Below are 24,134 nucleotides of genomic sequence, written 5' to 3' on the forward strand. Positions count from 1 at the left end.
GAGATCGGACCCGAATCAGCGAGCAATAGTTCTTCAACCTCTCCATGTTTGCCTCCCTCACCAACAGTAGTGTTCTGATTTCGCGTTGCTTCAGTGTTTTGATTCCGCGTATCTCTTCCATTGCTCCGACTCTACTACTCAGTTCCTCTGCCTTTGCTCCTATGGAGAATCATGCCGAGAAGAACACCAATCTCAAGAGCTCTTCATTCTCATCTCACGCTCATGCTGGTCCAAGGTTGTTCTCTTCCTCTATTTTTATTTATGTTTTTCTTTCTTTGGTGAAATCCTCGCGGACACTTGAGGAAGGCTTTGTCTATCGGGATTAAAGAAAAAACTTAGCTGTATATTAAGGAAAATTTTCTAAGAAGCTTGAGAAAGGCTTTCGAGTGTAATCTATGATTATGAGATTTCTTTGAATATGTTTTCTGAAACATTTTTGGTTTTATTGGCTGTGGTGGCAGGGGAAGGGCATTCGAGATGAGAAATGACAGAGATAGAACAAGAGGGCGTGGCGGTGGAGGCGGAAAAGATAAAATCGATGCCCTTGGGAGGCTTCTGTAAGCACTTGCAGACCCTACAATCATGTCATTCTAACCATTTTCTTTTGTTCTGAACAGCCAAAGTTGTATATAATGGTAATTACTGTAATTCTTAATGTAAAATGGATTTTTCGCTCTTAACTACTGAAAGAAATTCAGCTGAATTATGATATACTTTATTCGTTAATGGTAATTACTTCCGTTGTAAAATTTGCAGGACACGAATTTTACGCCATATGGCATCTGAATTGAATTTGAATATGCGGAGCGATGGTTTTGTGAAGGTCAATGATCTACTGAAGCTGAATATGAAGACATTTGCCAATATTCCCTTAAAATCGCACACTATTGATGACGTCAGGGAGGTTAGTTTATTTTTTTCTTCTCGAGTTCTTGTTTGTTTCACTGTTAACCAGTTTATCTTTATTGTCAGTAGTCAGTACTCATTCACTGCCATTTCTTTGGGGCTCAAATTTATGGTTGCATTTGGTGAAATGCATTCCGGGATTAGAATTCAAGTAATGTTTTTAATACTTAATGTCATTTATACGCTTAATTATGGTGCGCGTTTTATATTTTAAAATACAGTGAGGAAACAAAATAGCAGCGCCCGATACTTGTTTGGCTTATGGTGCCTATGATGTTTATTACTCACAGTTTTTAATTTAAATTTATAACTATTTCAGTTTGCCTATATTTGATGACTTTATTTAAGACTGATTACTTGTGAATCTTGTTATTAGGGAATGTCTATTTCATGTCTACTTCCTTAAAAACTTGTATTCTTCATTATCTTATGGATATCCTTAGGCTGTCCGAAAGGATAACAAGCAGCGGTTTAGCCTTATAGAAGAGAATGAGGAGCTGTTGATACGAGCTAATCAAGGCCACACAATTACGGTAAACATTTTTTTGCATGAACATCATCACATCTTTGCAGGTTATTAAAGTTTTGAAGAAATAACTGAACTTTATTCAATTGGCACCCTCCATTTTTCTAACTATTCATGCTGAATGATGATTCTAATTCTCTTGAAATTGCACTGGATAGGTTAAAATGTCATTGAAGGAAAAGTAAATGTAGTACTTGTGTCTAATTTTCTTTTGTATCTTTTTCTGGTTCATCTAAATGTGAATTGCAACTTTGTGGAATACAATAAAACAGAAATCTGCTTGTGAATTCCTTTAGCTTTTTTCGGATAGTGTTATTTGTGGAGATCTTGATTCTGTTTGGAGTTTATTGTGACTGACGTCACTGTTAGGGACAATTGTAAATTATCTTTAGCCTTAGGCTGATGAATAGTGGTGCCCATTCCATTTGTATGCTAAAGTATTCATATAATTGAATACATTTCTCTCTGCCTTTTTGAGTAGTTTATATTATCCACAAGAACTAGTAATTTAAATTCGTAGCCAATTGATCCAATTGGTAAGATAACTTGCTAGCTCATGATATCAAATCCTGCTGCCAATATGAGGATTTTGTTGGTGGGTGATTTGTAACTATCTTTATAAACGCTATGAGCTTGAAAGCATGCCCTGACCTTAGTAAGTTCTCAGGACCCAACTCACCTAAATTTTTTTATTGTTAAAGAAGTAACATGAATTTGTTTTTTATTTTTATGAATTTTGGTTCTAGTGACTTCAAGATATATTCACAAGTGAGGTGGTAGAATATGGATTTCCTGTCCTGACCTTTGCATTTTTAACGAAAGCCCAGGTACTTGGAGATGATTCTCTTGTATCAGAAAAGCTTGCTTTGGTCAATTGACGAGCATTTTCTTTTGTACGAATATAAAAGTACTTGAACAAGGTCAAATAAGCTTAAATTCCTGAACCTACTACATTATCGCACACATTATCTCATGTTTTCCATAGAGAACATTGCATGCTTTAGAATATTGTCATGTCCAAGTTCTGTGATCATCTACTAACCTGCTCGGGCTGCCTAACTTTAAGACATAGGTCTTGTTGCCACAATTTTAGCACAATCCCATGCATGATTGTGAAGGTGATTGCTAATGTTTATACTGAAGTATCTTAGAAAATTCCTGATTCCGTCATAGAATGTTTGTAATAATCCCAGTACTCTGACTGTGATATCATCTTTACAGACGGTGCTAATAAAACTATTTGTTCTGATGATATGCTTTCACTTGAAGCATTGCAACATATTTCCAGCCAGAACTACCAACTTCTCTTTCAAAGCTTGATAAATAATTTCTCACATCTGTCCTTGCTGTGACTGATCACCCGAAGCCTGACTGTGCTTATTCCAATACTGGAAAATCTTGTGCAAGTCAATACTGATGAGAACTGTTCCTGTTTTAATCCTTGCTTGATTCATGAAAGCCAGATTTTATAAAGAATGAAACATTAGAATCGTTTCCTTTTGGTTTACCAAACAAGGAAAAAGAATGGTTTCCTTTTGCAAAATATCAAAAATTTCTGCCAAATTTTGAAACCATGAAACCATATACCCAGCTAATCAAACATGTTTTGTTGGATTTATGTTCTGATAAAGTTTGGAGAGTCAAACAACATAGAAAAAAGGCCCATAGTTTCTTGGTCTTGATGACCTTGATAACACGCGTTGCTAATTGAAGTATGTTAGTCCTGCTAATTTTGAGCAATTTGGGTCTTGGGAGTGAATAAGGCCCTCTTAACTTTGCATGCAATGTTGGAATCAAAACTTGAAGCCTCATGAGACCTATCATCAGACCTTCTATCCGCTCGATAAAGGATTTCATTCCAATTTCTTACAGCATTAGCTGCCAAAATCTACTGAAACTGATTTGCATTGTTCTGCCAAAACTTAGTATCCAAGGAATTATTGCAATCATTTCCAATCTTCCTTTTAATACTACCAGTAATATAATTTGATTTTTGATTCTTCCAAGTAGTGGATGAATGTTTACATCAGTGCTATGCTTCAAACACCTAGATATTAACCTTCAGAATATATAGCAATAAATCTATGCTCTCTTCATGGTTTGCTAACAAGGCTTTAACCAAAAGATGAAATTGTTTGCAAACCCTAACGTTGTAGCTGGCAAAATAAATGATATGGCACAAAGTTTCTTATCTTTATGCCTATGGTGTTTTGTTTTTTTTGGTGTCACTATTCCAATGGATTTTCAAATTGATGGCTAAAATCGTTTGATAACAAGAAACACAAAGCCAAGAACATCTAATAGCATGAAAATAGAGAATTTTTTTATGTGAATACCAGTGGTTTGTCTTATTTGAGGCCTGAACTAAAAATTTCCTTCCTCCTTTCTTTTCGTTTGTTTTTGGGGTGTACATTGGCCTTGTCAACTATCTCAGTCTGTTTCATTATTTTGTATGAATGATAGGTTTGAGCTGTCCTAGAGTTAGAAGTGAATTGTGAGAACCTGTGTTTGGGAGATTTTTCTTGAATGCCTTTCATTCTCATTAATGCATGCCATTAATTCTTTTTTTTTATATGTCCTTTGAATGTTTATATTGCTTGAGAATAATTCTAATGAGCAACTCAAGCAAGGGTAAAATCTTCTCTAAAAGTTAACTACTGAGATGGGAGAATTAACTCATTTAAGTACCCATAGAGCAATCCATGACACATGGGGCTAAACTCCCATGCTAGTTTAGTCTTCGTGAGTTGGCTGCCATGAAAAACTGATGTCTTGGTAGCAACACTTCATTTGGCTTCTTTGTTGGTTAGAATTTTTTATTTAATAGCTTGTCACTAACCACCAGAACCATTACCAATTGATGAACCCTCGAGGTGGGGAACCTTTTAACTCCATCAAAAGAGTTATTTTGGTGGGGGAATTAACCCACTTAAGTATCCCAGAAGGCAGCCCAAACTATTCAATGTGAAACTAGGTATCCCATGTTATGTTTTTTTCTATCAAATACTGACTTATTTTTTGGGCAGATTGATTCAGAATTCATTTAATTTACTTCATCTGCTCTACACTATGATTAATGACATTTAATCTGCAGGCTGTTGAAACTGAAAACTTGTTGAAACCAATCCTTTCAGCTGAAGAAATTCCCGGTAAGTTGCCTTTTTTTTTTTTTCTTTCATGTCACATGCTCCCAATTTTTATTTTTTCATTCTTGTTTCAAATTAGTATGTTCCACTGCTTAGATTTGCCGCTATATGCAGTTTGTGTGCATGGGACCTACAGAAGGAACTTGAATTCAATTTTAGAATCTGGTCTGAAGCGCATGAAGAGATTGCACGTTCACTTTTCATGTGGTTTACCAACAGACGGAGAAGTAATAAGTGGTAATACCATGTTGGCATGTTTCATGAAAATATCCTCTTTATGTAATTCATTGAGATTTTGTCCTGCATATTTGTTTTGTGCTGTGTGAAAGCTGGCCTTTATTTTTCAAATGTGGCCTATCAGATCTGGGCAGAATGTGGAGCCCTTGTGAGGAATTCCATCACATGCCTTTACCTTTTTGTATATGCATGTTTCAGTGTGCAATATTATAGAAATCTCCAACTCATTCAGTGATTTGGGACATCATGTTGGAGGTTGGATGCCTGTGGATCTGAAGTCTTCTTTTGGTGGCTTGTGTTACTTTGTTAAATGAAAATTGTGAATTTGGATCTTCTACGTTCCTGTAGAATTTGAGAGTCAAAGACGTCATGTTTAGGGAATTAAATTTATAAACAAGTAGGGTCCACTAATTAAGTGGTAGGTTCCAAGTTTTTTGGCTCTCTCTCCAAGTAGGGTCTACTAATCAAGTGGTAGGTTCCAAGTTTTTTGGCTTTCTCTCTTCCAAAATGATTTTTCAATTTGTTAAACAAATGTAAAGCATTAATTTTGGAGGATAAGCATGCCTAGAGCATTGCTCAATTCTTGAATGAGATCTAGCTTATCAATAACTGAAGTGCTGTGTCATTAATATCTGGTATCTACTAGAGACTCGGATGAAATTGGATTTGCTGGCTTATGTCTATCTGTGTACATGAATTCTAAATCTCTCTTGTTTGCCTCTTCCAGGTATGAGACGGGATGTCAATGTTTTGATCTTTCTAGATGTTCGGAAAGCTTTGGACGGTATGATAGACTTGCCTCATTTCCTTAGCTGTGTTACAAATGTGATCAAGTTCTGTTTCTTTTTCCCTTGTTTCTAAGATACTATAGAAGACAAGACTATTGAGTATTGATTATTGAATGCTTCTATTCTGTTTTGATCTTTATTTCAGAAGGCATGAAGCTTTACATTTCTGAAAATAAGGTGATATTGACAGAAGGTTTTGAAGGGGTTGTGCCAGTTAAGTATTTCGAGAAGATAGAATCATGGCCAAGCAGACAACCAATTCCATTCTAAATTTGCTGCACGATTTCGCTAGTTTTCTGTTGGCCAGAATTATGTAATTCCCTATCACTAAATATAGATTTGCGCTAGATTAAAATATATATATATATATATATATATAGCTGAGGCAGAGCACATAGCTTCCCTTCTGAGTTTTTTTTATTATTATTATTTTTTAAGAAAATACATCAAAGGGCTTAATCTTGAACGTTTTCCTATACCTCTCCCCATTCTCCCTGCCTGAGCTAACCTCATGTCATTTTTATTTTTATTTTTTTGGCTTTTTTGGGTTCGAATAAATTATGTAGAATTTGTTTTTAGGCTTTGTTAAAATTACAAACTTGAACGTTTTCCTATACCTCCCCCCATTCTCACTGCCTGAGCTAACCTCATGTCATTTTTATTTTTATTTTTTTGGCTTTTTTGGGTTCGAATAAATTATGTAGAATTTGTTTTTAGGCTTTGTTAAAATTACAAACTTCTGATGGGTTTAATGGCCCACGCTTGTTCTCCCCAAAAAAAAAAAGCCCACGCTTGTAACTGACTGAAGCAACCAATAAATGAATGTTCTAGCAAAAAAAAAAAATTCAATGAGTGTGGGGCAATTTCAGCCTCCCAAGTGCTAGCCTTGTGTGCGCTTTCCATTTATTGTCCATATTTGTGTTTTCTTTCTGCTAAGATTATATTCTAGAAAAGTCATTTGTGGGTTCAAGTATCATTTGATTTGGAGTGCACCATCATTTGGTATCACAGCAGTAACAATCCATGATAGATAGAGAATCCCAGGAGGAATTTGAAAGAAGAAATACTGCATGTTTAGTATATGGAGAAGTGTTTTCTAAAAATAAATGTATAATGTATTTAGAAAGAAAATAAGATGGTGCGTGTGTGTGTATTAAGAAAATATTTTTCTACCTACCAAATATTGCAAAACTTTATAGAGAACAGAGAAGAGGTGAAAGTGCCATTGACAGGACAAAACTAACCAACCATGGGAATACTCGAGGTTGTTGGGCATAGAAGAAAAGAACTTGCTATAGACCATTGTTGCATGGAGCTCAACTCAGGGAGAGACCTTGTTGAGCCAACGGTGAAGGAAGACGTGAAGGAGTCTTGAGAAGATGATAGAGTTGAGTCAATGGTAATGGAAGACATGAAGGACTCTGGAGAAGATGTTAAGAGATTCACATAGACCTTGAAGGATTAAAAAGCCTGGACCATATGAAAAGTTTGATGAACTTGCCGCCTCCAAGAACAAGCCAGAATAATCAGTTGATACAACTTCTGAGCCTTGGAAACCAAGAAATGCAAGTTAAAATATTTATTAAAATTATATTTTAATTTTACTTATAACAACTTTATTTTTTTTTTTTTCCTCCAATACACTGCACTTAAGCAATTGATAGAGGCTGGTAATGTAGGGGATCTAAATCCAATTGCTGGGAAAAGGTGGGAGATTGCTTCCACAGGGGAAATGTCATGTTTATCGTTGTCGAGAGAACTTAACTAAATCAGCTAGTTTGACTAGTTAGACCAATAAATAGTCATTTAAAATTATGCTTATAAATTATTTCAATAATTTGTCAAAATAAAAATCAGAACTAATCGCCAGCTTAATTTTGGTTAAAGAATTAAATATCAGAATGGTTAAATAAAATGACATACTATAGTATAGATTAACAGCTGTTCATTTTGTTTTGGGGGGGGGGGAGTACACCAAACAAGAACTCATTTGCTAAATTCAAAAGCATTGAGAAATGTGACAGATTGGAGCCACAAAGATTAAAGAAACAGTTATTCTCAAGCAATATACAGGGAAATATGAATTATCATCATTTTGGGGTGATGGTAAATACAATAGTTATTTACCTCGAAATATTTAATATGATAGTCTTTTCGTTTTAAATATAAACGTTTTTTTTTTTTGGTAAAATCCCATGTGTTAATATATGCTACAACATCAGTGATGTTTCAACAATAACAACATCAAATGAAGATTTCTATTAAAAAAAAACTTCAAATGAAAATAACTTGTTTGGTAATTTTGTAATTTCGATATATCAAGGTTTTTTTTTTTTTCCTTCCTATCATTGTTGTTTCAATAAGAGAAAATTATGAGAAAAAAATAACTTTAAATCTATTATCTCTACACTTTACTCAAATTTTGCTATAGGTATATGATAATTTTTGAACGCATGCTTTAGACTAATCATATACTCTTTACTAAGTTTTTCTATTCTTTCTCATACCTGATGAATGGGTCATTCAAACTCGTGTATATGGGATGCATCAGTTCAGAGTATGCACTTTCCTGTTCGTTAATCACATGTGAGGTGAGCCGCACCATGATCTGTGGGGATTTTCTTTTTTCTTTTTTCTTTTTTTGGTTCTTGTTTTTAAGAGCGGATAATTTTGTAACTCAATCCTTGAGTGAGGGCTATCTTCTTAGAATGACTTTGATCAGGTTTTTAGCTGCCCTTTTGTCATAACTGGATTGAGGCTGAAGTAAATTTCCTTGTATGATTTTTTTGGAGGTTGTCAAAGGATAAGGCAAGCTCATTCCTAATGTAGTTAAAAATTGGGTTGAACGCTATGAACAGGATCCAAAATCTGCAATGGTTGAACTCTTGACAATGCTGTTTGAGGTGATTATAAATTTCTTAAGCATTTGCTCATGTTAAAAATTTCAGAGATATATAAATCCAACTCCAAAGAAACCTGGGAAAGTTAGTACTTCTTCAATTCTTAAATAAAGAACGCTTCCATTTTATTTTACAAGCTATTCGGATTGATGAAAGGATTCTACATTTTTTTATCCATGTTTTAAGTCCCTCACTGAAAAAAGTACAATATCCTATAACAAAATTTAAACAAAATACAGAGACCCAAAATTATCTCTTAATAAAAATTATTTTATCACCAAAATTTGATTAGAGTCCAAGTATCTATAGCTTTAGCAATTTAAAAATCAGTCCCTAACTTTTAAGAAATAACTCTAATTTTTATAATTTTTTTTTCCAAAACATAAGGATAAACAGTACTAAATTTCAAATTTTTGGATTGACAACATATGTAAAAGTGAGTGAATACAACTAGATGTTGGAAGAGCCAAGAATGTAGGGGAAATGCGTCATAAAGCCAAGTGTCATAAATTATCAAAATATGGCACATTCCATTCCATCCTAAACACCAAGCCACACCCCGGAGAGCTACTTGGTTGCTAAAAAGGATGACAATGAACTAAATAATCAAAATATAAAGAAAAAAATTAATTAATCATATTAATGAGTAAGAAAAAGTAATTTCATCCAAAAAATTGTGAATCATAATTGCGTTACTTGTGATATATAATATTAAATTTTATCACATTTTCATCGTGCTTACCTAAGCAGTCAAACTAGTAAATTTATTTAAAGCACACCATTCTGATGGGAATTGACTGAATCGTCATCCCACTTTTAACACAGATGTTTGAAGGAGGAGGACGACAACTACATCAAGAAATCAATACTAACCCGTTATCAGTTGTTTAGGGCAAGATTTGAAAATTTTATAACCAAAGGAATCGAATGTTCAATTTTCCAGTTTTCCACTTTATGGCTTCCCTAAGAAAATAAGTTTAACTCAGTACTCAATGAGTCACCAAACTCAGAAGTACAATGAAATGATACAAAATGCATACATCTAACTACTTATAGCAAACGAAACCAATTATCAAAATTACCAACAGGAAAAAGATTGGAGTTCCATCCTATCACCAAGCATCCAGCAAACAAGGCTGGTAATCAACACCATCACCAATTATCTTAATTTAAGCAACAAGCGTGCTGGCAGTTGTGGACTCACTGCAAAAAATAAGAACTGAATAAGAATACCAGCGGAAAAAAAAAACAGAAGGGGGGACGGATGCTAAATGCTTCTAAAGGTGCACTTCTGAATGGGGAAAAATTGGAGCATATATAAATATACAGAGAGAGAAAGAGAGAGAGAATCAAGATTGCAAAAGCAGCAATGCTACTTTAATAAATAATGAGGAATGATATAACACATTCACATATATAACACAATCTGAAAAATAGAACACAACAACTCTACTTGAGGAAGAAAAACATGAATAAAAGAAACATACAAGTGCATGTTTATAGGCAAGCTCTCTTGAACCATCTCTACAGATTATGTTTGTGCGGATGGCGAATAATGAAAAGGAATCTTCTCTGTTAAAGAGTCATCAACAGAGACGGGAAGATGATTAAAGATTTTCTACTATTTTTTAAAAAATATTTCAAAGTTCCCCCCATTTGAAAGATTCTTGAAGTGGAAGTTTTCGCATCTATGGGGAACAGAAATTATAGTTGACAAACCTCCCACCCTCTTCTTTCTCATATGGATTCTTTCCTTTACATTACTTATGCAAGGATCCCGAATCCCAAATGCTTTCTCAAGGTATACAGAAGAAAATATAATATCTTTTTCACAAAAAGAATCAGACATTAATTTCAATTATTTTCTTATTTGTTATATACTGATATCCAAACACGTTACAAATGAGTTTCAACACGCTTGGGAAATCAAATTTTCCATTTGCCAAAATATTGTCTTAGATGTCAGTCTATTTAATCAGAATCAATAGCCGAGCTAAATGACAGATAATGAATACCCTAAAAGGAGGTTAAACATGTTTACCAAAAGCTTTAAACAATGCATGGAACCGGTATTAGTTTATTCATGTAATTTTGTAATGACTCATACATTAATCAATTAATAAGATGTTGATGTTCTGCATTAGATAAAGCCTCAGTACTTACTATTTCCACACGGGAGGAAGCTTCTTTGTTTTCTTATAGTAACGAGCAAGGCGGTGGATCCTACTCTCTACCAAAATTAACCTGAACTTGGAATCTTTATCCTTCCTATTCCTCTCCAAATGCTTGCGAATTGAGACAGCCTTCTTGATAAGGTGGTAGAGGTCCTCTGGTATTTCAGGAGCAAGACCTAAAAAGTAGAAAGTAAGTTACATTCACTGTCAAAAAAACAAATCCTCGAAATTCAAGAGCTACCTGACAATAACTAGAAACAAGAGATGAAGCTTACCATGGGCCTTGAGAATACGCAAAATCTTGTTACCAGTCACACTCTTCACCTGAGCAATACCGTGAGAGTCACGAAGAATAACACCAATTTGGGATGGTGTCAAGCCCTTCTTGGCAAACTTGCAGATGTTCTCTTCAACCTAGGAAAACAAATTCAAGATATCAGACAAAGAAAAATTAGATCCGTTTGCAATGGGAATTACAATTTCCTAAGTCGATGATAATTATTATTCACATCCCTACATGCTTATAGTAATTACGATTCAAATCAGATCAAAAACCCCCTCTCACGAACATAAAGTGGAACAAAAGAGTACTTCATTCACCTCAGTTACATTCCTCCACACAAAATTCACGCAACAGAGAATCAAATTATCATATTATTTAGCTAAAATATACATGTGGATAACACAGAAAAAACTTTCGTGAAAATGAGTAGCAACTATCAAATACCAAATAAAAAGTACATGTACGTAGCATTCAAAAAGATACATAGCGGACTATAGTAGTTAATTTGGAAAAAAAAAAAAAAGGATTCGGGCTTCTCACATCCTGAGCTGAGATCTTCAGCCAGCTTGGCGGCGTTCTCTTGTAAGGAAGAGCCGAAGCAGAAATACCCTTACTGACAAAGAAACAAAAGATTAAACCGACTTAGATAACGTCAAAATCCTCAGTCAATGTTCACAATCCTCAATACGAAATCAAAATACTCTGTTCAAGCTCATAAAGCCCCAATGTGAAATCCGAATACTGAAACCAAGTTTGATAAACCCTAAAACAGAAAGAAAACGAACCCACGACTGTGCATACGACCCATTGTTCCAAGCTTGAGAAGGAAAACGCCCTTCCGTTCTTGGTCTGCTGCTCTCCCTGCTGCCTCTGGAGGAGGTGCGAGGAAATGAACAAGCAAAGATTACAGGGGAAGTAGCTAGGGTTTGTTAGCATTTTATAATTCCTTGGGCCTTTGAAACTTGGGCGTCAAGTCCGGACCCAGTAAGCCAATCATGATCTTATAGCCCCAGAAACAAATGTTCAAAATTGGGCTTCCCTTATTTTAACACCAAAACGGATCGGACGTAACATTTTTCTAATTTAAGAGAGATTGACTTACACAAAATTAATTATTAATTAAAAGGAGTAGATAAGACAGAACCTTTTTTTTTTTTTTAACTGAAGCCAACTTTATACGATAAACATTAAAACAATTTGTACATAAAAAACCTCGCAACCTAAAGACATGGAAAATAAAAAAACTAAACAAACTTATTGGACCACTAGTAGTCTTGAAACGAAAAAGAGACAGCAAGGAAGACTAATAACCCAGTCAATTTCATTGTGAAAGTAAGAAGTGAGCCATCAAAAACAGTCCAAAATGACACAAGCACCACCATGAGCACTGGCAAGAAGGATGTAAAACAAAGACAGACTTTTCTGCAGCCTGATAGGATTGTATAGTTGCTCTCACTATAAACAACTTCCAAAGTTGTTACACACACACACACACACACACATATATATATTCTAAAGATGATACAGCAACTCACTTATGAGCAATGGGGTTGCCTCTCATACTAGGCTCTAACGTCATGGTTTTAATTAATGATAATTATATTAATAAAGTAAATCATTATTTCACCTTTATTTCATCACTTTAGATATGGTTTTTTTTTTTCAGAATAATGATCCAAACAATTTTTTTTTATTTTCAAAACTTATTTTAAAAAATTTATTCTATAAAATTATTTTATTGGGATTCTTCCTACTTTTTTTTTGTGTTAACTATACACATGTATCTTTCAATTAAAAATCATCCTTTTCTTTTAATTCTGTATAAGTATTCTCTTATTGAAAGATAATTTTTTTTATCACGCACATGTATCCTCTTTTAAAGGTAATTATGTTTGAGATACATCCAAACACTAAATATAAACATTTCTCTTGATAAAAATTCACACTTTAATTTTTTATATTATAAAAGATTAATATCTTCCATTGAGTTCATCCAGAGGTAACCTTATTGGAAGCAAAGTCTATTATTAAATGTGACACTCCTTCCTATGTTGATTTGTGAGCTCCTAACTTGGCGGTTTGGGCCGTTGGCTGATGCCGAAAAACAGAGCAAAAGAATAAAAAAAAAAAACAAAGAAAAATCTGAATTAGCGGGGTCATCAGGACAATGAAAACTCCCGTCCGTGAAAGCGGAATGCCTGCCACGTAGTCATCACGTGTCAGGGCCGTGTGAACCGACGACGCCTACGTGTCGGCAACTACCTACGACGCGTGGTGTGAGAGACGACTATAAATATGAACGAGGAAGCAGTTTTTGTTTGTATGTATGCCAGATTCGTGAGAAGTGATTTATCAAAAAAAAAAAAAGATTCGTGAGAAGTGAGGAAGTGAAGAATATGTCGCAGCTGGTGAATAAGGCCAAGGACTTCGTGGCGGAGAAGATAGCGAATGTGAAGAAGCCAGAGGCGAGTGTGGAAGACGTGGACTTCAAGCGCGTGAGCAGGGAGTGCGTGGAATACCTGGCCAAGGTCTCGGTGTCGAACCCTTACAGCGCCCCAATCCCAATCTGTGAGATCTCTTATTCCCTCAAAAGCGCTGGAAGGTACTCTTCTTAATTCCTCCCTTCTTTCTTTTATAACTTGGAAATACCTTATCTCTTTTGTTCCTTTGCCCTAAGATTTTAATTCAATACCTTAGATCAGGGATACATAATCATTTGGATTTATTTAGTTTTTTATAATTTTAATTTAATTTTAGTTAGATGCAATTAATTATCTCTAAATTTTTTTCAACAAATAACTTTATTCCCAGTAATTTTACTTTTTAAAATGTAGAAATCAACATTATACATATTGAGCTTCAATATACCGAATCAAAAATTGGAGATTGATTGTATTTTAACCAAGATACTAAGAAATCAATTCAATAATGATTATTTTTTTTCATTTTAAAAATTTTGAGCGGACCGGTCATTCCGTCTAGAGTTTTTTTTTGGGGGGCCAAGAACTAGAGTTGTTTTAATTTATAAAAATTAATTGTACATAATAATTAATTTCCTCATCAATTAAAATAACTTACTATGTACTCCCTCTCTTAAAAAAATATAATTTTAAAAAATTTAATTTAAAGTAAAAAATCTAATCTAAAGAGTTAGATGTTTAAAAATATAAAATATTTTTATTTTAAAGTGTAATCATTGTTTTTTTTTTAAATGCTCTTATTGATAATCATTTTATATTTATTAATAAAAGTAAATATAGAAAGATAAGATTGGTTTGAAAGTGTGTAACTATTTTATTAAAGATGAGATTTTAAAAATATCTTACATTTTTAAATGAAAGAAATACGTGAATTGAATACATGAATTGGAGAATGTTGATGGATGAGTTGATTGAAATGATTGTGAAGGGAGATAGCGAAGGGGACAATGGCAGATCCAGGATCGTTGAAAGGGGACGAGACAACGATTTTGGAGGTGCCAGTGAAAGTGGCACACAGCATACTGATGAGTATAGCGAAGGACATAGGAAGCGATTGGGACATTGACTATCAGCTGGATCTCGGTCTCACCATTGATCTTCCTGTTATCGGCAACTTCACCATCCCTCTCTCTCACAACGGAGAGATCAAGCTCCCCACTCTCTCCAATGTCTTTGCCTAGCCAGCACCATTCCCACTTGTGGGGGTTCTGCTAACTAAACTAAGTTATAATATTATGTCTCTTTATCTATATCTTTTTCCTGGTTTTCATTTTCAAGCTCCTTGTGTTCAAATTTCATTTGTGTATCAGTTCTGTGTTCAATCTTAGTATCGCCTTTCATGATATGGAGAGTCAAGCCAAGCTTATACAGATAGAACTGTGTGCCTGTACACTTTTTCTGATTCCTAGTATAAAAGGCGTTTACAACTACTTCACTGACTGCTGAGGAATAATTATTAGTTTATTAAATATGTCTTTAAATCAAATTTTTTTTTAATTTTAATCCTATTAACATACAATTTATAGTGGGGATAAAATTGAAAAATCTGGATAAAATTGAAAAATCTGAAATAAATAATTTTTCAAGAATATTTTAAGAAAAGGTATCCTAATATATATGTGTGTATGTAACAAGAGGAAAAATATGCTGTTTGTCTCTGATTTTTGAGGCCAAAACAGAGGCAAGTTATGTGATGAAAGTTTAACAAAGTGCATCCTCTCCATTTGTCCCCAGTCCTTTGTATTTGTATTGTAGCCATGGGATTTCCTTGGATTAGGTTTTTTAACTCTTACGTAAAAAGTCAAATCATATGATGGGAAATAATTCGTTCTATTTCTAACGGGGAGTACATGCACATGATAATTTGAATTTTTTCAATATTAAGTTTTTGATGATACATCATTATTATTATTTATAATTTTGTCGTATCTTCAAAACCAACAAGCGTTTGTAGTCCAACGGTTAGGATAATTGCCTTCCAAGCAATAGATCCGGGTTCGACTCCCGGCAAACGCATCGTTTTTATATTTTGCTTTTACGACGGCAACAGTTCATTCTGCGCTTAGAAATTAGAAGACAAAGCAGTCATAATTCTGTCTCCATTACGGGCTTCTGATAGCCATGTTCACTCGCATCTTGCAAATATTTTGTGAAAAGTTAAAAATATATATTAAATATTTTTATATAATTCTAGCAATAAAAAGTTATATTTTTTATTAAAAAGTGATATATTATTGAAAAGAGATTACAAGTTACCCTTCCGGATTATGATACAGTTAACTAATTTACATTTATTTATAAAAATAGATTGGTTAAAATCTTTATTTTTCAAAAATTTAACACTTTTTTAATCATTCCTTTAAATGTAATAAATATTCTCTCCAAACTAAAATATAAAAATTTACTGTTTACGAAAAATGTTAATTGAATTTTCTTTTTAATAATTCACATCTCTTTAATTTTACCCTCATTAAATATCTTATATAAGTGTTTTGATAATAATAATTAAAATTTTAATATATCATTTTTTCAAGATAAGTGTTTTGATAATAATAATTAAAATTTTAATATATCATTTTTTCAAAAAAAGTAATAACAAAGCTGAAAAAATAATTACAAAAATTACTCATACCTTATATTTTAATTTAAATAAGGTTTTTAGAAATGCCATATATTATAGTTTAGAGAAAATATAACATTTATCTTATTCAAAACGCTATTATTAAGTACTCAATAAATGAATATATATATATATATATATATATAATACCTACTCAATGCTCTATATTTCGTATCAAGTAAAATTTTATAAAACGATTTATATTCAAAAGGAGTAAGTAAAAGCTAAAACATCTTTCTATTATCCACCATCTTCCTATGATAAGGACTAAGGTGGTATTGATTAAAAATGTGAAAATCACCAACCCAATCTAAAGTATTTTTAGTTAGACAGTAAGTACAAAAATTAGCTTTTATCTATGTCAATTCTAAAGACACATACCAGTCCCTATATAAAAAGGATTATTCTAACATCATCTAAAATGTCATTACAAGGGTGAAGCTCATTCCATTTCTAAGTACTAGATAGATTGCCCCAACACATTCAGTGAACACTCTAATCCTTCAAAAACCCTTGGCTCCAACACATGAGGGCCATACATGTTAGTCATGACCTCAGTATTAGCCAGTGGGAAGTCACCCACATTAGCACTAAACCCCACCATCCAATTTGCACTACTATCTCTTACAACTACTCCCCATTTACCAATTCTGTTCTTACTAGAGCCGTCGATCTCAGGTCTGAACCATTGGCCCTGATAGCTCCTCGAGGTGTTGCAAGCGTTCAAGAGGTTGAGTTTATCAAAATCTACCGTTGTTTGAGAAATGTAAAGGGATTAATTTTAAACTGCAGAGATTCTCAGAAGCAGGACAAATATATGCATATATGTAGGTAGGTAATTACGTATGCACTTATGGTGATAATGATTAAAAAAGAAGAGAAGATAAAAGCTGGTATTAAACTAAAATGGGCCCCTTCCAGCAAGCAGCACTCGAAACGGGAGGGGAAAAAATCACAACATTTTCCATAGAATCAGTAATACAAACTTCATCTAAAAGCACCTAAACGCAGCTGGTAAAAATCACAAATCAAACACAATTTTAAGAAAAGGCAAAAAGACTCAACCAGGAGAAGATCAACACCATTATTATTCATTACAGGTTGGCCAGTCAGCTACTATACACAGGATCATTATTCAAAGGCTTGTCCTATAAAACTCGATTCCATGGAACTGCACGAATGGCCACATAGAAGAGGAACACGCGTCTTATTGTGTCCAAGGTAAGGTGGTCGTCCCTTCAGTGTCTGCCATGATATGCTTCAATAGAAACATAACAAGTGAATTTTTTGCCCCATTCTTTTACCATGGGGCATTGCATTATTAATTTTGTTATGAGTAAAAACGTCACATGTTATAATTCTATTGAAGAACTTGACAGCAACTGAGTTACTTTTTATCATCTTGACCTATATTAAGGCATCTACATCTACCCACAATATGAAGAAGCTTGCTTTTCAGAATTAATCATGAGACATAACTGGTCTTGGGAACTTTTGGCTTGGCAAAGAAAGCTGATAGCACACTCTTGCTGCGAGCGGGGGTGTAAGAAATCTCACGCCGATTTTGGTTGTCAAATGACTTGAATGCCGTCAATTGTTTGGAACCCTCCAACGAATCCTGCATATGAAGGATTGTGAGAAACATTCCTATGGTTTTCTGAAACACCAGAGGAATCATTCTTTCTCCCCTAAAAGATAATAATCCATGGGAAATGACTAGCTTTTCCATGACAAGTTATTATCGTAATGTCTAGGTGGGCCATGCTTATAGATTTAGTAACAAGTGAAATCCTGTAATATTTCATTGGTCACTTGAGAATACTTATATGAGCATAATACTTCATTTAAGAAAATGATCATGAGCTTCAGTCACAGCTCAATTCTTGTCTTCGTCGTCAATGCAATTTCAAGCCCAGGCATTGTTTAAAGCGGACCCTGTCCATACTTCTTTCTTAATCAGATGTAATATAATTTTATTTTAAAACATTGAGTTGATCTTTCTGAATTTGCCAGAGGGTCCATTGCACAACCAACCCACGTCTGCAGATACTGATTTTACTTAATAGAACTCAAAATTTATCAGCTTAGTCCTTAACCGTTATCCGGTCACTTAGTTCTCACTAACAGCATAACATACCACTGAAAAGACCTTCAATGCCCATAACATACCACTTAAAAGCTTAAACTTTTAAGTGAGAACCCATAATTGGTTCAATATCATTTCATTCATTTGTTTATCCCATAAACGCCATTGTATTAATCCAAGTAATTGAAATATTTCAGTACCATCTGTGTTTTCACCAAGAGTTTGCTAAACCAAATTGATCAGAGAACAAATACTTTGTTTCTTAAGGGGGGAAAAACATCTAGCAAAAATAATAATAATGGTTCGATTATCAAGTTCATGGATAGGCAAGTGCCTTCTGGTGAACAGAAAGGACCCTTACCTTACGGGTGATACCCATTGTTTGAACATCTGTACTAGATGTGAGACCTCCATTGGGAAAGTGAATTTGTGCTGCTGAAGATTTCACCCGTGTACTCTCTACATTATCTGCAAACATGTAACTTCAATTTTTTTAGAAGTTATCACTTCTTTGGGATGAAGCCACTATAGCTGGGCCAACTGAAGGTATATTATATAATGAAAATGATACGTCTATCCTTCCTACCTAAAAGTTGGAAAGCTACAGTAGTTGGAGGAGAAATTTTTGAGTCCTCAGGGCTGCACAGTTGGATGTGTTAAAATACCAATAAGCATTGCGTCTCATAATTCACAGAAGAAAAAGAAAGACTCTTCGTATAGCTAGAGATTTTCTGTAGAACTCACTTAGCTGAAGAATATGAAGTGCCTTTCAATGTAGACTTAGTCTCTGAAGCCAAATGCCAAGAAAGTGTTTTCGATGCAGGGGTACCTAAATATCATACAAAGATAAATAATAATTTCAATCACTGCCAAATTGGAAAAACATATCAAAGCTGGTGCCCAAATATCCGACAGGGTAGTATTTCTGAAGCCATATACCCGGAATATGAGATTGGCTTCTAGCTTGAAAAAGAGTTTGCCTTGCATCAATCTGTATGTGTGGACTAAAGTGCACCTTCTTATTGACAGAGTCTAGCTTGCACGGTTAAATAAACAGGACAGAAACCCATTGGTAAGAACAAAGGTTCAAGATCTATATCACAAGTAAATTTTTACCAGACAATAGAAGTTGAGCATACTTGGCAATATGTAGTGCTTATGATGTCTGGGAATTAAAGCAAACAATTGCTGTTTCCTAAGACCTTCTTTATCCGTGTAAATTTGGCATGTTAGAAATTGCTGCTTAAAAGAAAACATGGTTACTCTAGCTACAATTGATATGTCTATATCAACATGATATCTGAAACTTACATACCTGATTCAGAGTAGAGACCTTCAAGTCCATGGTTGAGACATCCGAAGTTTGCTGCTCGAGTAGGTCCCCTAACTTGTATGCAACAGTTCCAAGATGATCAACAGCATTCACTAAGGCTCTTACAGCATAATCTTTCAGGTTGTCAAGCACCCTAACACATGAATGAGCATTCAAAAGAAGGAAATAAATAACCTTGCTAAAACAAGAATGAACACATACGCAAATCAGGCACACTTGTCAGATTAGAGTGACCACTTGATGAAAGAGGACCCCTCTGGTGTACATCTTCCAGCATAAAATTAAAATCTAATCGATCTAAAATTTCAGAAAGCACACATAGGGTCCCCCGTCTGCTGATGTCTTCAAATGTACTCATACTAAATACTAATTACACAAAAAATAAATGCATTCACGTGACCTGTTCTGCATGAGGGATCACAGTTAAATATGGGATTCTATCTACGATGACCATAGGCCATAACCACCCATTTTCAGCAACATCACAATTATGATGCAACCATACATGCTGTTGAGAGTCTGTTTGTGCAGTGATTCCCCCTACATGTGGTAATGCAGATATTACAGCAGGCAAATTTTTAATCCATGTTTTGTGATGTTCCCTGACCATATCGAATTTTTTTTTTTCTTGGCACAAAAACAAACTGTATTTAATAACATAGTTCAAATTTCTGCCACGCATATGTCTATGTTTATATGTATGTCTATATTTATATTTAATTATTGATTGTCCCAATATCAGAAAGCTTTTCTATAAACAATTGGATTGATTAAAATGGCCTTAAACAATATTACATAGAATAATTTAGAAGCACTGTATCACTAATTAGCACCAACTAAAACTGTACTGCAGTGAAATTTCTAACTGCTAGGCCTGTTGTTGAAGCTTCAACTACTTGCAAAATGAAAACAGAGAAGAAGCTCGAGTGAAAGGAGTAAAATTACCATAAGAAACTCACTAGCAACAGGAAAACCTAGCGTGAGTAAACAGTATTCTTACATTTGTTTCTGTTCGCTGTGAAAATAAGATTTTTCACAGTATTCTGCAGCAGAATAAAGCTGGGGCCTCAGGTTCTTGAGTTCCTGCAATGAAAATCAAAGGCAAATCAAATGATCATTCAAGCATGGTCCGTAACTATTATGAGGAAATTAGTCAAAGCAATCATGCCATGAGAAGATAACTGTCTAAATTGGGCAGTTACATCAAGAAGAAAGAAAATTGATAGACCTTCTTTCAATATTACAATGAGATTCCAATGTCAAAAGTTATCACACTTCAAATTGTTGCAGTAAAAGCAACCTTTACGTGAAGTGCAATCAAGAGTCTGGGTCATTGGGATGATATTAGTGACACGTGACATGCTTTTCAGTTATGCCAGATGCCAAATTCCTAATAACACTAAATAATTGCAAATATTCAACTAAAGAGTATCTATTCGGCACAAACATAGAGTTATTTGCAATGGCAACTATACTGGAACATCTGAACTTGACAAATAAGTGTATATCACACCTCATTATGCTAGCTATGCAGACATCGATATGATTAGACTCACACTAAGATGTGAGCCACTGAAGAAGAAAAATAATCTACAGATCCACTAGGTGTAATGTAATTCAGATGCATTCCATGATATGTCTAGAAGACAAGTACTCCTTTATTCTCTGTCCCACCTGCCATAAATTGGTTTATTTATGTTTGTAACTATTATGGAACCAATCAGTGCCTAAGCTGCTGGGACTAGCTCCATGGTGCCTCACCTCCATAAGCACATGTCTACAAGTCTCCCTTTACTCTTTCTCTTTTTCCTATATTTAACATTAATTAGACTAGACCATCTGGGCATTTACCATAACTAAACTTGAGTGCAGCCACTAAATATGCTAAGGTCAACATTATCTAGTAAATCAGAGCTTGAAAAAGTGATAACAAACATCTAAGCATCACTCACGAGAAATATTTTGCCTTCACCATTAGAATTGGAGACTAATAATTGAAGACTCACTGTTAAAATTGGCCCAATTAGTTATGGCAATACCCCAGTATCATTGCAAGGTCCAGAGTGACGAGAACCTTACCGCTTCCTTTCTTGTTCCATATGTTAGACTATGAGCAGAGTCTTGAGTTCAGAGAAGGAAAAATTAGTGAGTTTCATATCAAAGGAGTTTTATATTTTTCTCAGAAAAAGGCATATAGCCGCATTTTTTTATGCTTCCTGATCCTGAATCCTTACAAGGATGCTTAATTTGAGAGCTCTAAAGTCACCCTTATGCATCTGAGAGATGGTAGATCAGATTATCCTGAGTTTCTTAAAGATAATAGGCAGGCCAAAGGACTCCCTTTCTTCTCTTCTGAAACTTTCAGGGCTAGCACATTGGCAGCAGTTATTGAAACTCTACTGGGATATATCAATATCTATGAAGGATTGAGTTCATCTTCTTCTTCTTCTTCTTCTTCTTCTTCTTCTTCTTAATTGTTACCAAATGCACAACATGATGGGATTGGCAAATTACATGGTACAGTGACTTAATGGAAAAGTCAAGGGGGGATGGTGCAAGCAGAAGCTTTGAGCCAAGGCTACTTTAGCAGTGTCACTTGCCGTTTGTAAGGAAGGTGCTTCGGTGAATATACAGGACAAAACCTATTATTCAAATTTTAAGAGATTAATGAAAAGTCACATAATATCAGGAGAGAGCTGGAAGAATGTGGGCAAATCATTCGTGACGTTACAATATTATTGTGTCCATAGAGGATCCATTTGGTCAAGTTGACAGGAGCATTATGAAAAGTTAAAGGCTAAAATTGGTCAGCAAGTGCAAATTGCTGCTGATGATCTCCTGGCACAAACCCAAAGCCTGTGAAGAAAGTGTTCTTAACTCCTACCAGTTTCAGGAAAAACTTTCTTGAGGCAGCCATTTGTCTTTTTCCTGTTGATGAAGTGCATTGCAGAACACAGTAGGGCCATGTATTTAATGATCTAGAGCAGATTTCCAGGACACTTTTGGAAACAGGTATCACAGCTGGAATGCACCATGGGCAAATGAATAAAAAGTACAGTACAGTATGGGTACTCAGACTGCGTGCGTTGGGAGCAAGGAGAAATAATATATTTAATGAAATAATTTCGCTTTTGTTGTCTGTTACCAACTTCAACTTTGAGGATATGGCTGTTTTGAAGAGGTATATATTGATGCAAATGACTCAATATCAGTGCATGGCCCAACGTGAGGAGTTGGTTGCTTCAAATTTCGTGGCATTTCGCCTCGAGGCTTCAAGGCAGGGAAAGACAGTTTGATTTTTTTCACAGTCAAGTGAGTTTTATCTTTTTCTCGAAAAAGGTATAACCACAATTTCTGACGCTTCCTAATCTTGAAATCCTAAAACTCGCAGTCTCGCACTAAAAAAGTATCCACCGCCAAATATCTAACCAAAAATTAAAGAAAATAAACTCAACCCATATTTACCGAGTTTCTCCACCACCAACATAAGATACGACGATATACTAGTAAGATAAAAATCCACAAGCTTAGTAACGCGAAATCAAGCAGAATAAACCCAGAAACAAAAATGCCAGTCGGAAAATGGCAACACAGAGAAATGTCACAGCCAAATTCAATCAAAAAGCACAAAAACAAAAGCAGATCTGGTCCAAATAAGCCACATCCAAAAGCCAAAATCAACATTACACGCAAGAAACCGGGGAATGGAATAAAGAAGGTAGAACCTGCAAGGCATTGACGAAGCTCTTGCTTCGCTCCATGGAGACCTCGTCAAACGTCATGGCCAAATTCACAGGCCTCGATTGCTCCATTAATTCCATGAATAATCCAACAACAATACGCAGAAAACCAAAGAAACGAACCCCAGAAGTAGTAGTTCGACTTGCACGCCAAGAACTAGAAATGCATAGTAAAAAGTTATCAGTGATTAGTATAATGAATGGGAATTTGCTGGTGGGTTAGGTTTCGGTGGGAGAGAGGTAATAATTAATCAGGTGAGAGAGAGAGAGCCAGGGTATAATTGAAGCAATGCGGAACGGAAGAGAAGTGGGAATTTGGAGTCTAGTGTAAGAAAATGACAACATTTATTGCATGCGCTGGCTGGGTAGGTAGCTAGATGTACTTCATTCGGTCGCTAATAATTATAACGGCAATTGAATGCGAAAAGACAAAACTACCCTTGCTGACTATAAGTGGATGCTCGCGACAAGACAAAAGTAGAAGGACACTGGGATAAATGGAATTTAAAAAAAAGGATCAAGTTGGTTTAACTGTACAAGGATTAAGTTAATTAAAGTTGTAATTTTAATTTATTTGAAGTACATTAATACTCTCTATATCTTAAATTATAAAATATTTTTAAATAAAATTTTATATATCAATAAATCTTGTTAAATATATTCAACAATCTTATCTTTTTAAAATAAAAATATAAATTTTTAAAAATATTCATCATTTAATATATTAAAAAAATAAAAATTAATTATATAAAAAAAGAATAATATTAAAATTGATATTTTTAATAAAATCTTAATATATCCAAAGTATTTTATATTTTGGGATAGAAAAATTTTTTTAAAAATATTCTATAATTTGAGATGAAGGGAATATTTTTTTTCAATATATAAGTTTTAAAAATCAGATCAAACTGATCA

At 34.5% G+C, this 24,134-nt stretch overlaps 4 protein-coding genes and 1 non-coding gene across 5 annotated transcripts; 3 read left to right on the forward strand and 2 right to left on the reverse strand.

The window, feature by feature from the left end:
* LOC129304558 (uncharacterized) lies at positions 1-6,453 on the forward strand. The gene is made up of 8 exons (XM_054944256.1): positions 1-235; positions 462-557; positions 757-904; positions 1,350-1,439; positions 4,527-4,581; positions 4,693-4,815; positions 5,543-5,599; positions 5,749-6,453. The coding sequence occupies exons 1-8, from the start codon at positions 45-47 to the stop codon at positions 5,871-5,873; spliced, it is 885 nt and encodes a 294-aa protein (XP_054800231.1). The 5' UTR covers positions 1-44; the 3' UTR covers positions 5,874-6,453.
* A 2,933-nt stretch (positions 6,454-9,386) lies between these two features.
* Positions 9,387-11,880, reverse strand: LOC129307057 (40S ribosomal protein S13). Its single transcript, XM_054947918.1, has 5 exons — positions 11,746-11,880; positions 11,501-11,573; positions 10,953-11,091; positions 10,667-10,853; positions 9,387-9,706 (listed from the first exon to the last, which is right to left on the reverse strand). Exons 1-5 carry the CDS (start codon positions 11,766-11,768, stop codon positions 9,673-9,675), a joined length of 456 nt encoding a protein of 151 aa, XP_054803893.1. The 5' UTR covers positions 11,769-11,880; the 3' UTR covers positions 9,387-9,672.
* Positions 11,881-13,297: 1,417 nt separating this feature from the next.
* LOC129307056 (desiccation protectant protein Lea14 homolog) lies at positions 13,298-14,870 on the forward strand. The gene is made up of 2 exons (XM_054947916.1): positions 13,298-13,562; positions 14,369-14,870. The coding sequence occupies exons 1-2, from the start codon at positions 13,357-13,359 to the stop codon at positions 14,619-14,621; spliced, it is 459 nt and encodes a 152-aa protein (XP_054803891.1). The 5' UTR covers positions 13,298-13,356; the 3' UTR covers positions 14,622-14,870.
* A 514-nt stretch (positions 14,871-15,384) lies between these two features.
* TRNAG-UCC (transfer RNA glycine (anticodon UCC)) lies at positions 15,385-15,456 on the forward strand. The gene has a single exon. It is a non-coding gene; the product is annotated as a tRNA-Gly (tRNA).
* A 1,470-nt stretch (positions 15,457-16,926) lies between these two features.
* On the reverse strand, positions 16,927-23,529 carry LOC129304729 (protein ABIL1-like). Its single transcript, XM_054944491.1, has 9 exons — positions 23,205-23,529; positions 20,480-20,562; positions 19,462-19,612; positions 19,286-19,385; positions 19,086-19,178; positions 18,891-18,975; positions 18,733-18,785; positions 18,508-18,614; positions 16,927-17,678 (listed from the first exon to the last, which is right to left on the reverse strand). Exons 1-9 carry the CDS (start codon positions 23,298-23,300, stop codon positions 17,526-17,528), a joined length of 921 nt encoding a protein of 306 aa, XP_054800466.1. The 5' UTR covers positions 23,301-23,529; the 3' UTR covers positions 16,927-17,525.
* Between the last annotated feature and the right edge of the window lie 605 nt (positions 23,530-24,134).

This window comes from Prosopis cineraria, unplaced genomic scaffold, assembly GCF_029017545.1.
Source record: "Prosopis cineraria cultivar Desert tree isolate PC_DT_omini unplaced genomic scaffold, ASM2901754v1 PC3, whole genome shotgun sequence".
Classification (NCBI taxonomy): domain Eukaryota; kingdom Viridiplantae; phylum Streptophyta; class Magnoliopsida; order Fabales; family Fabaceae; genus Prosopis; species Prosopis cineraria.